General features: G+C 35.6%; 1 protein-coding gene across 1 annotated transcript in view; it reads left to right on the top strand.

The window, feature by feature from the left end:
- The window catches only part of TMPRSS15 (transmembrane serine protease 15), a 120,051-nt gene that overhangs the window by 36,273 nt on the left and 69,521 nt on the right, over window positions 1-14,257 (top strand). The window contains exons 9-11 of the mRNA XM_058731782.1: window positions 2,684-2,790; window positions 3,859-3,999; window positions 4,614-4,763. Of these exons, the coding sequence (XP_058587765.1) occupies window positions 2,684-2,790; window positions 3,859-3,999; window positions 4,614-4,763 (398 nt within the window). The remainder of the gene's footprint in view (window positions 1-2,683; window positions 2,791-3,858; window positions 4,000-4,613; window positions 4,764-14,257) is intronic.

Below are 14,257 nucleotides of genomic sequence, written 5' to 3'. Positions count from 1 at the left end.
AGAAAAGTAAAGGAATCCTGAAAGCAAAATTTCCTAAGGAGCTTCTCTTGTATCTCTTAGCTTTATAGCTTAAAAATAACACATGAAGGAAAATTCATTTTATTCTTCCCTAAAGACATCAAAAGTTCAATTAAAAAACTAGAAATCACTCTGAAGCCTACTTCATTTCTTCTTCCCATGTCTGCTTAAACTTTGACACTGGAGTCCTGAGGTCGCACTAGCAGGCTCACTCACCCACCTCTAAACTGACCTAACTGAGGCAGAATTTGTATAAATGGCTGCCACCATTTGCAAGATCACATAAGAACTGACAAGATTTCATATGTAGAAAATCATAAAAATACACACACATAGACGATCTGTTAGAACTAATAAATCAACAAAGTTGTAGTATACAAAATTCATATAAAAAATCATGTGTGTTTCCATACACTAACAATGAATAGTCCAGAAAAGAAATTAAGGAATAAACCTATTTACAATAGCACCAAAAAGAATAAAGTACCTAGGAATAAACTTAACCAAGGAGGTTAAGACTTGTACACTGAAAACTACAAAACATAGTTGAAAGAATTTAAAGAAGACACAAATAATGGGAAGACATCTCATGTTCATGGATTGGAAGACTTAATATTATTAAAATGTAATAATATGTTAATGTCCATACTACTGAAAATGATCTATGGATTCAATACAATCTCTATCAAAATCCTAATGGCATATTCTTACAAAAATAGAAAAAAAGAATTCTAAAATTCATATTAAATCATAAAAGACCCTAAATAACCAAAGCAACCTTGAGATAAAGAACAAAGCTGGAGGCCTCATACTTCCTGGTTTTAAAATACATTACAAAGCTACAGTAATCAAAACAGCATGGTACTAGCATAAAAACAGGTATATAGACCAATAGAACAGAATAGAGAGCCCAGAAATAAACCCACACCCTATGGTTAAATGATCTTTGTTAGGGGTTCCAGGACTACACAATGGGGATACAACAGTCTCTTCAACAAACAGTGTTGGTAAAACTGGATATTCACATACAGAAAACTAAAATTGGACCCTTATCTTACACCATAGAAAATCAACATAAAATGGATTAAATACCTAAATGTATGACCAGAAATCATAAAATTCCTAGAAGAGATAGGAAATACATCATGCATACAGCAGCCACATACCACACATGAATCACACATATAGCACACAAATACACGTAATATTCACACAAGACACATACCACACACACCACATATAAACAACACATATACAACAAACACCACAAATACAACACACATACCTATTGCATGTACCATACACGAACACCATTTGGAATGCCACACATATCACACACATGAGACACACTCAGTACACACATACATACACCATATTCACCCCACACATAAACAACAAATATGCAATCAACACACATACCACAAATCCACCACACCCATATCAACCAAATACCACACAATCATATCTCACATACATAAAAAAAAATAGAACTCTTCATAACATTAGTCATCACAGTGATTTCCTTTAGTTGCATAGACAACTAAAGCAAAAATAGACAAGTGGCATTATGTCACATTAAAATCATTCCACACAGCAAAGGAAGAAATCAATAGAGTAAAAAGGCAACCTATGGAATGGAAGGTAATGTTTGCAAGCCATATATCTGATAAAGTGATAATACCCAAAATATATTAGGAACTACTACAACTACATAGCAAAAAAACAAAACCAAACAAAACAAAAACCAAATATCTAATTTAAAAAATGGACAAAAATCTCAAATAGGTACCTCTCCAAAGAAGACATACAAATAGTCAACAAGCATGTGAAAAGTTGTTCAACATCAACAATCATCAAGGATATGCAAATTAAAATCACAATGATTAAAAAAAAAACAGAATGTTATAAATTTGGTGAGGAGGTGGAGGAAATAGAACCATGTGCACCGTTGATAGAATGTGAAATGGTGTGGTAACGATGGAAAACAATACAGAGGGGTTCTTCATAATTTTAAAAATAGAACTACTGTACGATCCAGCAATCCCATTTCTGGATATTTATCCAAAAGAGTCAAAATCAAAATCTCTAAGAGATATTTGCAATCCCATGTTCACTCCCACTGCAGCATTATTCACAACAGCCAAGGAGTGGAAACAACCTCAATGTCCATGACTGAGGAATGAATAAAAAAATATGTGGTACATACATACAAGGGAATATTTTTCAGTCATTAAAGGAAGGAAATCCTGTCATATGCAACAACATGGGTGAACTTTGAGGATATCATGTGAAGTGAAATAAACTTTTTACAGAGGGCCAAATACTGCATGATTCTATTTATATGAAGCATCTAAACTATTCAAATTCATAGAGACAGAAAGTAGAATGCTGGTTTCCAGGGACAGAGGGAGGGTGAAATGGGGAGTTACTGTTCAATGGTATGGAGTTTCAGTAACACAAAGTGGAAAAAGTCCTAGAGATCTGCTGTACAACATTGTGCTTATAGATAACAGTTCTGTATCATAAGCTTAAAAATTCATTGAGCATCAATCTCATGTTATGTGATTTTTAAATCACAATTAGAAAATACATCCAAATTTTAGAATCCATAAAGAGTTTTGACAACTTGTTAAGAGTGTAGTAACCTATTTTTTGCTTAATTTAGTGTAAATCAAGGACTCTCCATTAAACTGAGCTTCGATGACTTTAATACATATTATACAGATGTATTAAATATTTATGAAGGTGTGGGTACAAACAAGATTTTAAGAGGTAAGTTAAAACAAGTAAACAATCCATTATCAAAATGAAAATATGTAGTAAACTCTTTGAAGTGATGTGTTTTGACTTTGATTTTAAACTGAATATGGACTTGAAATTTAAGTTACTGAAAGGAAAAGGCAAAACTGGTTTTCATTATAAAAATGAACAATTTAGTTCCCTATGTGATCAATCTTCTTAGTAGTAAAATGGTTACTACTTCACATTACCCTCTTCTAACTATTTTTTAAAATAAGGTGGAATTTTCCAAAGAAATATAATTGTGTCTTTGGCTACTATGCTTTGTTTGTTTCTCCCCATTAAGCAAAATTCAGACAAACCTCGAAAACCATTGTTCTCATTTTCTCTAACATTGCATTGGTTATAAACTCACAGAATGTCTTCCTATTTTCAACATGCACTCTACTATTCAGTCTTTTGCAAGACTATTATGAATACAGCGAGTAAAACAATGGCTACCCCAGGATGTAGGCTCATTAAATGATAGGTATAGGTGGTATTGTCCTTTCATAACCATTGTCATTATATACATGGACAGTAATAGAAGCCGAATAGAGGGCGGGGAATTCACTAATATACATGTGCCCACTCTATTCTGTGTGGTCCAACCGTTATATGGGTAGAAAGACAAAAAAATACTCTTGTTTCTATTATTGTGACCAAGCTTTAGCCATTATTAGTGTGGCATGAGCAATACCTGATAGAGCCAAATTTTAGTTTTATAACTGCTTAGTTTGTGTGTTTCTTAGAGGAACTTTTTCAATAAAGGGATGCATCTTTTCTTTTTATGAGTATATAGTGTTGTGCGGCTAATAATTAAAAACAAAAATATAGCTTTTTCAAACCATAAATATGTATAATAATTTGAGGTTTTCTAACACTTAGGAGAAGAGATATTTCAATTAACCAATTAATCATTACTAGTGCTCATTATACTGAGTGGTATAATATAGATTGATGAATCAATTGATAGAATAATAAATTGATGATGGACAGAAGGATGGATGGATGGATGAACAGATCTATAAGTATATAATAGTCATTCATTTTTTTTTGTAGCTTCTCTCTGGGAAACCAATCCTGGCACAATTAGGGTCTTTTCCAACCAGGTTACTGCCACCTTCCTTATAGAATCTGATGAAAATGATTATATTGGATTTACTGTGACATATACTGCATTTAATAGCACAGAGCTTAATAGTAAGTATTGTTTATTATTTAGCCTTTGAATTAAGATGCTTTAATATTGTAATGGAATTTTAAAAGTAGCAGAATTTAAAGTTTTAGAACAATGTCATAATTATGCAGGTTCTTTAATGAGTATCTCATGTATAGCTCTCTCTCCTTGATACTTCAGAAAATTGAGAAATTAGAAAATAGTTCATGTTCTTCAAAAGAATCAAATAATCAATTCCAGAAAAATTACAAAGTTTCATATATGTATACACACACATATGCATAAAATTAATTCTGAGAATATTCCAGAATATTGACCAATATTCTGGGTAAACCAATAGAGATCAGATGTAAAATTAAAGAATACTAAGAAAAAGAAGCTTGCTTTGCTAAAGGCCTACTGGGATATAGGAAGCATATTAATTTAAGACAGTTGGCAACAAAAAGCTATTTTTTTCAACTAAATGGAATGAAACAGAATGAAGATGAATTAAAAAAGACTATGTGCATGACACTTAATTATAGATATACAAGACTGTATAAGACTAGACTATTTTTGATGCAATCAGTTACAATTAGTCACACTGTGGACTAAATTTGAAGTATTTTCTTCCTCTCTTTTTTTTTTTAATTCACAGATTATGAGAAAATTAACTGTGATTTTGAAGATGGCTTTTGTTTCTGGGTCCAGGATCTAAATGATGATAACGAATGGGAAAGGATTCAGGGAAACACCTTTCCTCCTTTTACTGGACCAAATTTCGACCATACTTTTGGCAATTATTCAGGTATAATTCATATTTAATTCAAAATTAAAGGGAAGCTGGTGTTTTCTGCAGTTTAATGTGAACAGCATTAAATTAAAAATAGTCTTTTCAGATTTTCTTTTTAAAAAAAAATCATGGACTAACAAATGTTTTGAAGTGAAAATGGTAATCAAATAGGCCAGCAAATGAGAATACTTCAAAAGATATATTATTTTACCCAGTATATGGATGAAATATGGAAAAGTACACAGAGGCTATTCCAGATTAGACTTAGGTTGTTGGGAGGAGCCAAGATGGCGAAACAGCATGGAAGTTTTTTGTGTCTCGCGTCCATGAAATACACCCAGACCAACACTAAACCATCCTACACACCTAGAAAACTGATTGGAGGATTAACACAACAATCTGCACAACCTGAACCACAGAATTCAGCAGGTACGTGGTGTGGAGAGGTGAACTTGGGGACAGAAGCCGGCGGCAGGCAGGGAGCTGCGTTTGTAGGTGGAGAGAGGATGGAGACGGGGGGGGGGGGGGGGGGGAGCATACGGGAAAAGCACCCCTCCCCAAAAGCAGCTGGAGAGAAAGTGGAAAATTGGAAACAGCCACAGGGACTAAACTAAAAATGGAGAAAGGAGAGGGTTTAAATTCCATTAAGACTGTAAATAAGGGGAGCGCAAAGGTTGCAACTCCACAGCTCCATACCTGTAGGTCCTCTGGGTGGAAAGGGCGAATCCCCAGGAGCAGAGTGGGGTCCAGAGGGTTCTCGGGCCACACGGAGAAAAGCGGTTCCACTGCTGGAAGGACATTTGGTGGAGACTGTTGAAGCCACCTGGTCCCAACAGATCCCAGAAAATGGCCACATTCGCTGGTGCTGGAACAAGGTCTTTAAGGGTGAAGCCTGGTGCCAGATGTGTGCTGTGATTTCCCATAATCCCTGAAATGCTGCTGCTACACTATCGCATGAAGTTTTTCTGGGTGGGCTGGCACCTGGCTGCAGTCTCGAGGAACCGGCAGCAGCAGGGTCCCGCAAGCTTTCCTGGGTGCAGTTGGCATTCAGCCATTGCTCGGTGAGACCCTCCCGCAGAGGGGCGGAACGGGTCAAAGCCACAGTCTTTCAGAAGTAAGGGGCCGGGGAAACAGCCGCATCTGAGACAAAACTCGGCAGAGAGGTACGGCCCAGGGCTTGGTCACGGACAGTGAAGAAACAGGGAGTGGATGAAACCTGAAGACGGAGGATGGGTGCGCGATTGCTGATCCGGGGAGAACATTTCCGACACTAGAGACTGGATACTTGGGTGACGCAAGTTTCACCTATCCCGCGCATGCGCATATGCACTTACCAGTGCAGTAACAATCCACCCCAGTAGGCTAGCAGCGCCATCTAGAGGAGAATGGAGCCATTACACTGAACCCCACCCAACTGGACCAACCTTGCTCTTCAAGAACACAAGTCTCACCTCCTACTTAGTTTAAGGACTAGAAAGTGTTACATAGTCTGATTTCTAGGGGAAAATGAAGTAATTCCAGTCCTATTTCAATCTGTTAGCAGGTCCATCTATTCAATTTTCCTTCTTTGTTTTTTTCTTCTTTTTTTCTCTTTTACACTACTTTTCTTTTTCTTGAATACAGAAAGAGAAAAAATTCATTTTTATTGTCAACTTTTATTAAAAATATTTTGCTTTAATTTTTTAAATATATTTTTTACTTTTGTGTAAATGTTTTCAAATTCTATCTTACTTCCATCATTTTATTTTAGTCTACTTCAGTGTATTCGCCTTTTCAAAATTTCAAACGATTTCCTTTTTTTAACTTTTTCTTTTTTCTCTTTTTCATTTATTTTCTTTTTCGTGAATGCAAAGACAAAAACTTCATTTTTGCTTTCAATTTCTATTAAAAATATTTTCTTTAATTTTTTTACTATTTTTTTTGCCTATGCAATTTTTTTCAAATTATATTTTACTTCCATCATTTTATTTTAGTCTGCTACAGTGTATTCACTTTTTCAAATTTTCAAACAATTTTTTCTCTTTTTTCTCTTTTTCATTTCTTTTCTTTTTCTTAAATACAGAAAGAGAAAAATTCATTTTTTATTTTTTATTTTTATTAAAAATATTTTTCTTCAATTTTTTTCTACTATATTCTTTACTTTTGTGTAAATTTTTTCAAATTCTATTTTACTGCCATCATCTCATTTTAGTCTACTTCCGTGTATTCATTTCTTCAAATTCTCAAACAATTTCCTTCCCCCACCTTTTTTTTCTCTAATCTGTCAAACCACTTTCAACACCCAGACCAAAACACACCTAGGATCTAGCATCATTTATTAGATGTGTGTGTATATGTGTGTTTTTAATTTTTTAATATTAATATTTTTTCATTTTAATTTTTTTAATTTTAATTTTTCTACATCATTAATTCCTTTTCTCCCTTCAAAATGACAAACTGAAGGAATTCACCCCCAAAGAAAGAGCACACAGAAACGACAGCCAGGGATTTAACCAACACAGATACAAGCAAGATGTCTGAACCAGAATTTAGAATCACAATAATAGGAATACTAGCTAGAGTCAAAAATAGATTAGAATCCCTTTCTGCAGAGATAAAAGAAGTAAAAAATAGAATGAAATAAAAATGCTATAACTCAGCTGCAATCACGGATGGATGCAGAGACGGCAAGGATGGATGAGGCAGAACAGAGAATCAGTGATATAGAGGACAAACTTATAGACAATAATGAAGCAGAAAAAAAAGAGGGAGATTAAGGCAAAAGAGCACAATTTAAGAATTAGAGAAATCAGTGACTCATTAAAAAGGAACAACATCAGAATCATAGGGGTCCCAAAAGAGGAAGAGAGAGAAATAGGGATAGAAGGGGTAGGGGAGCAAATCATAGCAGAAAATTTTCCTAACTTGGGGAAAGACACAGACATCAAAATCCAGGAAGCACAGAGGACCCCCATTAGATTCAACAAAAACCGACCATCAACGAGGCATATTATAGTCAAATTCACAAAATACTCAGGCACGGAGAGAATCATGAAAACAGCAAGGGAAAAAAGTCCCTAACCTACAAGGGAAGACAGATCAGGTTTGCAGCGGACCTATCCACAGAAACTTGGCAGGCCAGAAAAGAGTGGCAGGATATATTCAGTGTGCTGAATCAGAAAAATATGCAGCCAAGAACTCTTTATCCATCAAGACTGTCATTCAAAATAGGAGAGATAAAAAGTTTCCCAGACAAACAAAAATTAAAGGAGTTTGTGGCCACTAAACCAGCCCTGCAAGAAATTTTAAGGGGGACTCTCTGAGGGGAGAAAAGATGAAAGAAAGAAAGAAAGAAAGAAAGAAAGAAAGAAAGAAAGAAAGAAAGAAAGAAAGACTAGAAAGGACCAGAGAACACCACCAGAAACTCCAACCCTACAAACAACATAATGGCAATAAATTCATGTTTCAGTACTCACTCTAAACATCAATGGACTAAATGCTCGAATCAAAAGACACAGCGTAGCAGAATGGATAAGGGAACAAGATCCATCTATATGCTGTTTACAAGAGACCTACTTTAGACCTAAAGACACCTTCAGATTGAAAATAAGGGGATGGAGAACCATCTATCATGCTAATGGTCAACAAAAGTATGGAGTAGCCATACTTATATCAGACAATCTAGACTTTAAAATAAACACTGTAACAAGAGATGAAGAAGGGCATTATATTATAATTAAGGGGTCTATCCACCAAGAAGACCTAACAATTGTAAACATTTATGTGCCAAATGTGAAAACACCCAAATATATAAATCAATTAATCACAAACATAAAGAAACTCATTGATAGTGATACCATAATAGTAGGGGACTTCAACACCCCACTCACAGCAATAGACAGATCATCTAATCAAAAAATCAACAAGGAAACAATGGCTTTGAATGCCACACTGGACCAGATGGACTTAACAGATATATTCAGAATATTTCATCCTAAAGCAACAGAATATACATTCTTCTCCAGTGCACATGGAACGTTCTCCAGAATAGACCATATACTGGGACACAAATCAGCCTTAAGTAAGTACAAAAAGATTGAGATCATACCGTTCATATTTTCAGACAACAAGGCTATGAAACTCGAAATTAACCACAAGAAAAAATTTGGAAAGGTAACAAAAACTTGGAGACTGAAGAACATCCTACTAAAGAATGAATGGGCTAACCAAGAAGTTAAAGAGGAAATTAAAAAGTATATGGAAGTCAATGAAAATAATAACACCACAACCAAAACCTCTGGGACACAGCAAGGCAGTCATAAGAGGAAAGTATATAGCAATCCGGGGCATCCTAAAGAAGGAAGAAAGATCTCAGATACACAACCAAACTTACATCTTAAGGAGCTAGAAAAAGAACAGCAAATAAAACCCAAAACCATCAGAAGACAGGAAATAAAAAAGATCAGAGCAGAAATTAATGCTATCAAAACCCAAAAGACAGTAGAACAGATTAATGAAACCAGAAGCTGGTTCTTTCAAAGAATTAACAAAATTGATAAACCACTAGTCAGTTTGATTAAAAAAAAAAAAAAAAAGGGAAAGGACCCAAATAAATAAAACCAAGAATGAAAGAGGAGAAATCACAACCAACACAGCATAAATAAAAACAATAATAAAAGAATATTATGAGAAATTATATGCCAATAAAATGGGCAATCTGGAAGAAATGGACAAGTTCCTAGAAACATATACACTACCAAAATTGAAACAGGAAGAAATAGAAAATTTGAACAGACCCATAACCAGTAAGGAAATCGAATTAGTAATCAAAAATCTGCCAAAAAACAAGAGTCCAAGGCCAGATGGCTTTCCAGGGAAATTCTACCAAACATTTAAGGAAGAGTTAACACCTATTCTCTTGAAGCTGTTCCAAAAAATAGAAATGGAAGGAAAACTTCCAAACTCTTTCTATGAAGCCAGCATTACCTTGATTCCAAAATCAGAGACTCCATTAAAAAGGAGAACTATAGACCAATTTCCCTGATGAACATGGATGCAAAAATCCTCAACAAGATATTAGCCAACCAGATCCAACATTAAAAAAATCATTCTCCACGACCAAGTGGGATTTATACCTAGGATGCAGGGCTGGTTCAATATCCGTAAAACAATTAACGTGATTCATCACATCAATAAAAGAAAGGACAAGAACCACATAATCCTCTCAAAGATGCAGAGAAAGCATTTGACAAAATACAGCATCCTTTCTTGATAAAAACCCTCAAGAAAGTAGGGATAGAAGGAGCAAACCTTGAGATCATAAAAGCCATATATGAACAACCCAATTCTAATATCATCTTCAATGGGAAAAAACTGAGAGCTTTCCCCCTAAGGTCAGGAACAAGACAGGGATGTCCACTCTCACCACTGTTATTCAACATAGTATTGGAAGTCTTAGCCTCTGCAATCAGACAACACAAAGAAATAAAAGGCATCCAAATCGGCCAGGAGGAGGTCAAACATTCACTCTATTCAGATGACACGATACTCTATATGGAAAACCCAAAAGATTCCACCAAAAAACTGCTAGAACTGATTCATGAATTCGGCAAAGTTGCAGGATATAAAATCAACGCACAGAAATAGGTTGCATTCCTATGCACCAACAATGAAAAGACAGAAAGAGAAATTTTGGAATTTAGCTAATTTTCTTAGACAAGATCCATCCAACAATATGACTTGTCAATAAGTTACGGATGAGAATATGGTTCAACTCCAAAAACACATATTATAATCTGCCTCTAACCTGATAGGGCTCTAGGCATTGAACACACAGATCTCATATCACTACTTATCACCATAAAGCCTGTCTGGAACCTCCAAGTCAAAATCTTTCTTTCTGTTAAGCATTTTAAACACCTCTTTTGTTTTTCCTGTTATGTAGTATTATATTTTCTTACTTATTTTTTTCTTTTCATTACAGTATTCTCTTCAGAAATGAGGAACTTGTCTTTTTCATCTTTGAATTCTTAGTGCCTTCTCAGTGCCTGAATCTAATTAACATGTAAAAATATTTGGATATATGAATGAATGTCTTCAACTCTGACTCAATAAGTAATTTCTGAATGAGTTATTGACTGTGAGAAATTGCTTATAACATAAAAATAACCTGATGCCATGTGCATTTAAATATATTATCAATGCCGGGATGCCTGTGTGGCTCAGTCAGCGAAGTATCCAACTTTGGCTCAGGTTATCTTCTCATGGTTCTTGAGTTTGAGCCCCGCATCAGGAATCTGTGCTGACAGCTCAGAGCCTGGAGCCTGCTTCCCTCTCTCCTTCTCTCTCTGCCCATCCCCTGCTTGCACTGTCTCTCTCTCTCTCTCTCTCTCTCTCTGAGAATAAATAAACATTAAAAAAATTTCTTTTAAATATATTATCAGTGGCCACTTCTATTGCAGACATCAATATTCTCATTTTCATAACCTAAAAAGTAAATAGCTGATTTAATGTCTATTGGGAATGACATCTGGAAAGAGGACATTAAAGAGTTCGTTTTCTCAGGGCAAAAATGTATCTGACTAGTCCTGTTCCTTTGGACAATGGCCTCCCTGGAATAACAAAATATGGCTCATCACACTACTTCAACTTGATCAAAATATTGCATAATAAAAAATGACTACTTTTGATCTATTTTTAATCTATTTCCATAGTCATCATTAAAAGCCCCAGTTGAATAATTCTTCCACTCCTTTACTCAAGTAATATTTTTTTTGAGCCCCAGTGCCTATTCAAGGCACTCAGTATATATCTTTGAGTAAAATGAAACCAGATTTTCTGAGATTATGTAACATATATAGTAAGGGGAAAAAAATTTAATTTAAAAACTTACAAAATAGAAACTAAGAAATCCGCATGACAAATAATTACAACTTGTGGGTATTGTAAATGTGAATGAGTGCTCTGAGAAAATGTAGAGTTTGGTAAGGACGGTGGGTAGGGCAGGTGTGCAGGAGTGCTGGTGTAGACTAAAAGAGGGTGATCGGTTGGATCTCATAGAAAAGTGACATTCAAAAGAAAACTTTATGGAATGGAAGGAATTGACTATATAGATTATTCCAGACAAGGAAGAAGAAGAGCAAGAACTTTAAAGGGAGCATGCCTGACCTATTTGAAAAAAAGCTAGGAGGCCAGCATGGCTGATGTGGAGTAAACAGGGCCAGTGGAGTGCAGATAATGATGGGTCTTCTATAGCTTTGGCTCTTTCCTTAGTGAAATGAAGAGTTATTGGAGGTTCTTGAGCATAGAAGTGATAGGATTCACACTGGCTCGTAGAATAGTGAATAGAAGGGCAAGAGTGTTGTCAGGGAGACCAGAGGAGAATTATCACCCCACCCAGAGAAGAGGCCATAGGACTTTCAGATCAGTGGGACCAGATACAGTAAGAAGAGGTCAGGTTCTGAAAGGAGAGGCAACAGGATTCTGCTAAATTAGTTACCAATACATAGCTCTGAACAAAAATGTGTTCTGTGTAGCTGGCCAATCCCATTAGACCAAACATGTTTAGTATTGAAAATTATGACATGCATAGTATAATACATAGTTACTCTTCTTTGAATAAGTGATTTCCCAGAGCCTGATCTCTATGGATAAATTAGTAATCTGCACAGCTAAAGACTAACCCCAAAGCGATAATCACCCCAACCCTCTGAAGAAGCCTGGTCTAAAACAGTTAAATCATTTGACCAGTTTTTGTCTTTATTGTAAAAAAAAAAAAAAAAAAAAATGTCTGTACCACACTTGGACAAGAGTAGTTAGAGGAAAGTACAGAAAGCATTTATATCTATTGACTATGACAGATACCTTTTATGTAGTTGAAGTCTTTGATGTTCAAATGATCATTTTTCTACTTTTATGTCATCATAATAAGAGATAAAATAATTCCACTGATATTTGAAGAATATAAGTACATTACAGGTGAAAAATGGTTTCAGCTTGCCAACAGATTAAATAACTAAAGAAATAAGATGAAAATGGCCACAGTGAAACAGGTTGAATGTCAGGTGAAGATTTTAAATAGTTGGGTCGGAAATGGAGTCTCAGGAGAAAGTCATGTAGCAGGAGTTATTTAAAATGAGACAAGTCAGGGCGGTTCAGAGCCCAGCAGAGGCAGTGGTGTAATGAGAATGGATGATAGGATTTAATAGGTTCTCTCCAACTCTCCTACCAGTGATTTCATAATCTACCAGATATTCCCCGCCCCCAGGGGCATTTTTCTTCCAACCTGCTTTTTTATGTGTCAGAACATCCTACCTCTGAAATGGAAGAGAATTAAATCTCTCCTGCTGTTCCTCTTATCCATGCAGGGGATTTTTGTTCTTTGCCTTCACTTTAAATGACAGAAAAGTCTAAATGAAACAGATAAACTTTGAATTAACATTGCTTTAGGGAAGAACATCTAAGCCCCTTAACTTTTCGGTTCCTTCTAAAGAACTGTCTCCTGGTAGAGCACCGGCTCCAAATGTGTGCAGTGTGGATGCTCAGAGTTTCTCTGTACCTCTTAGAAGCAAAGGGAGTCAGTGGAAATGGTGGCACTGATACAGGGCGGCATCTTGGGGAGCTCAGAAGTGGTTCCTTTGTTCAGAACATTCAGGGAAAATGAGGTCAGTAACATGTGAAAACTTCAGAAATGTAGGGGTCACAAAAGGGCTAGACAGCTCAAAGCAAGTGTTTCTTTGTTGGTCTTTCTCGGAGAAATCATAATTGTTTCTAATGCTTAGGGGCTAGTGTAGTGTAGTGGTAAAACATCATTAAAATAGAGACTCTGAAGCCAGCTAGGTTTAAATCAGCTCTGCCCTTTAGGCAAGGTATCTGTCCTCTTTGCCTCAGTTCCCTCATCTGGGTAGTGGGCTGATGATAATAGGACCTGACTTTAGAGGCATGTTTTGAACATTAAATTGGTTACTATGTTTACAAAAAATAAGTAAATAAATATAATAAGAAAATGGCAAGCAAAAAGTGCTGTAGAAATGCTAGGGATTATAACTATTTTCTTTTCATGTTGTAAAAGCATTCAACAGATAAAAATTGACTGCAGAACTGTTTTCAGTGTTAGGCTAGGGAGAAAAATAGTTATACTGTTCAATTTTCGAAAGTATATTAAGCCTTTTAGATATCTGCATTTCATGTAGCACAGATACTTTCTTACAAGTATGACTTTAGTGTTTTCAAAGTAATATTTGTCTTTACTCTCTTAGCGTTCCTGTGATGTTGAATTTTAGGAAATTCATTAATAGAAAGTCTATTAATATTGATAGACTTGACTTTGAACCATTCTGTAATGTAAAACTTACAATATTTATCTCCTAGGTTCAGTTAATTTTACATAGGTGCTCACAACCCACAAAATGGTCTGTTTCAGGCTAATTTCCTCTTGAGAGGGATCTCCAAGTTTCCACAAAGTTCTATAGACTGTCCAGCTGCTGCTGTGTCTATATCACATTAGCACGTGTCCAACACTTTTTCTCCTG

The sequence above is a fragment of the Neofelis nebulosa genome, chromosome 5 (assembly GCF_028018385.1).
Source record: "Neofelis nebulosa isolate mNeoNeb1 chromosome 5, mNeoNeb1.pri, whole genome shotgun sequence".
Taxonomy (NCBI): Eukaryota; Metazoa; Chordata; class Mammalia; order Carnivora; family Felidae; genus Neofelis; species Neofelis nebulosa.
The sequence above is the reverse complement of the archived record's forward strand: the minus strand, read 5'-3'. Positions and strand labels throughout refer to the sequence as shown.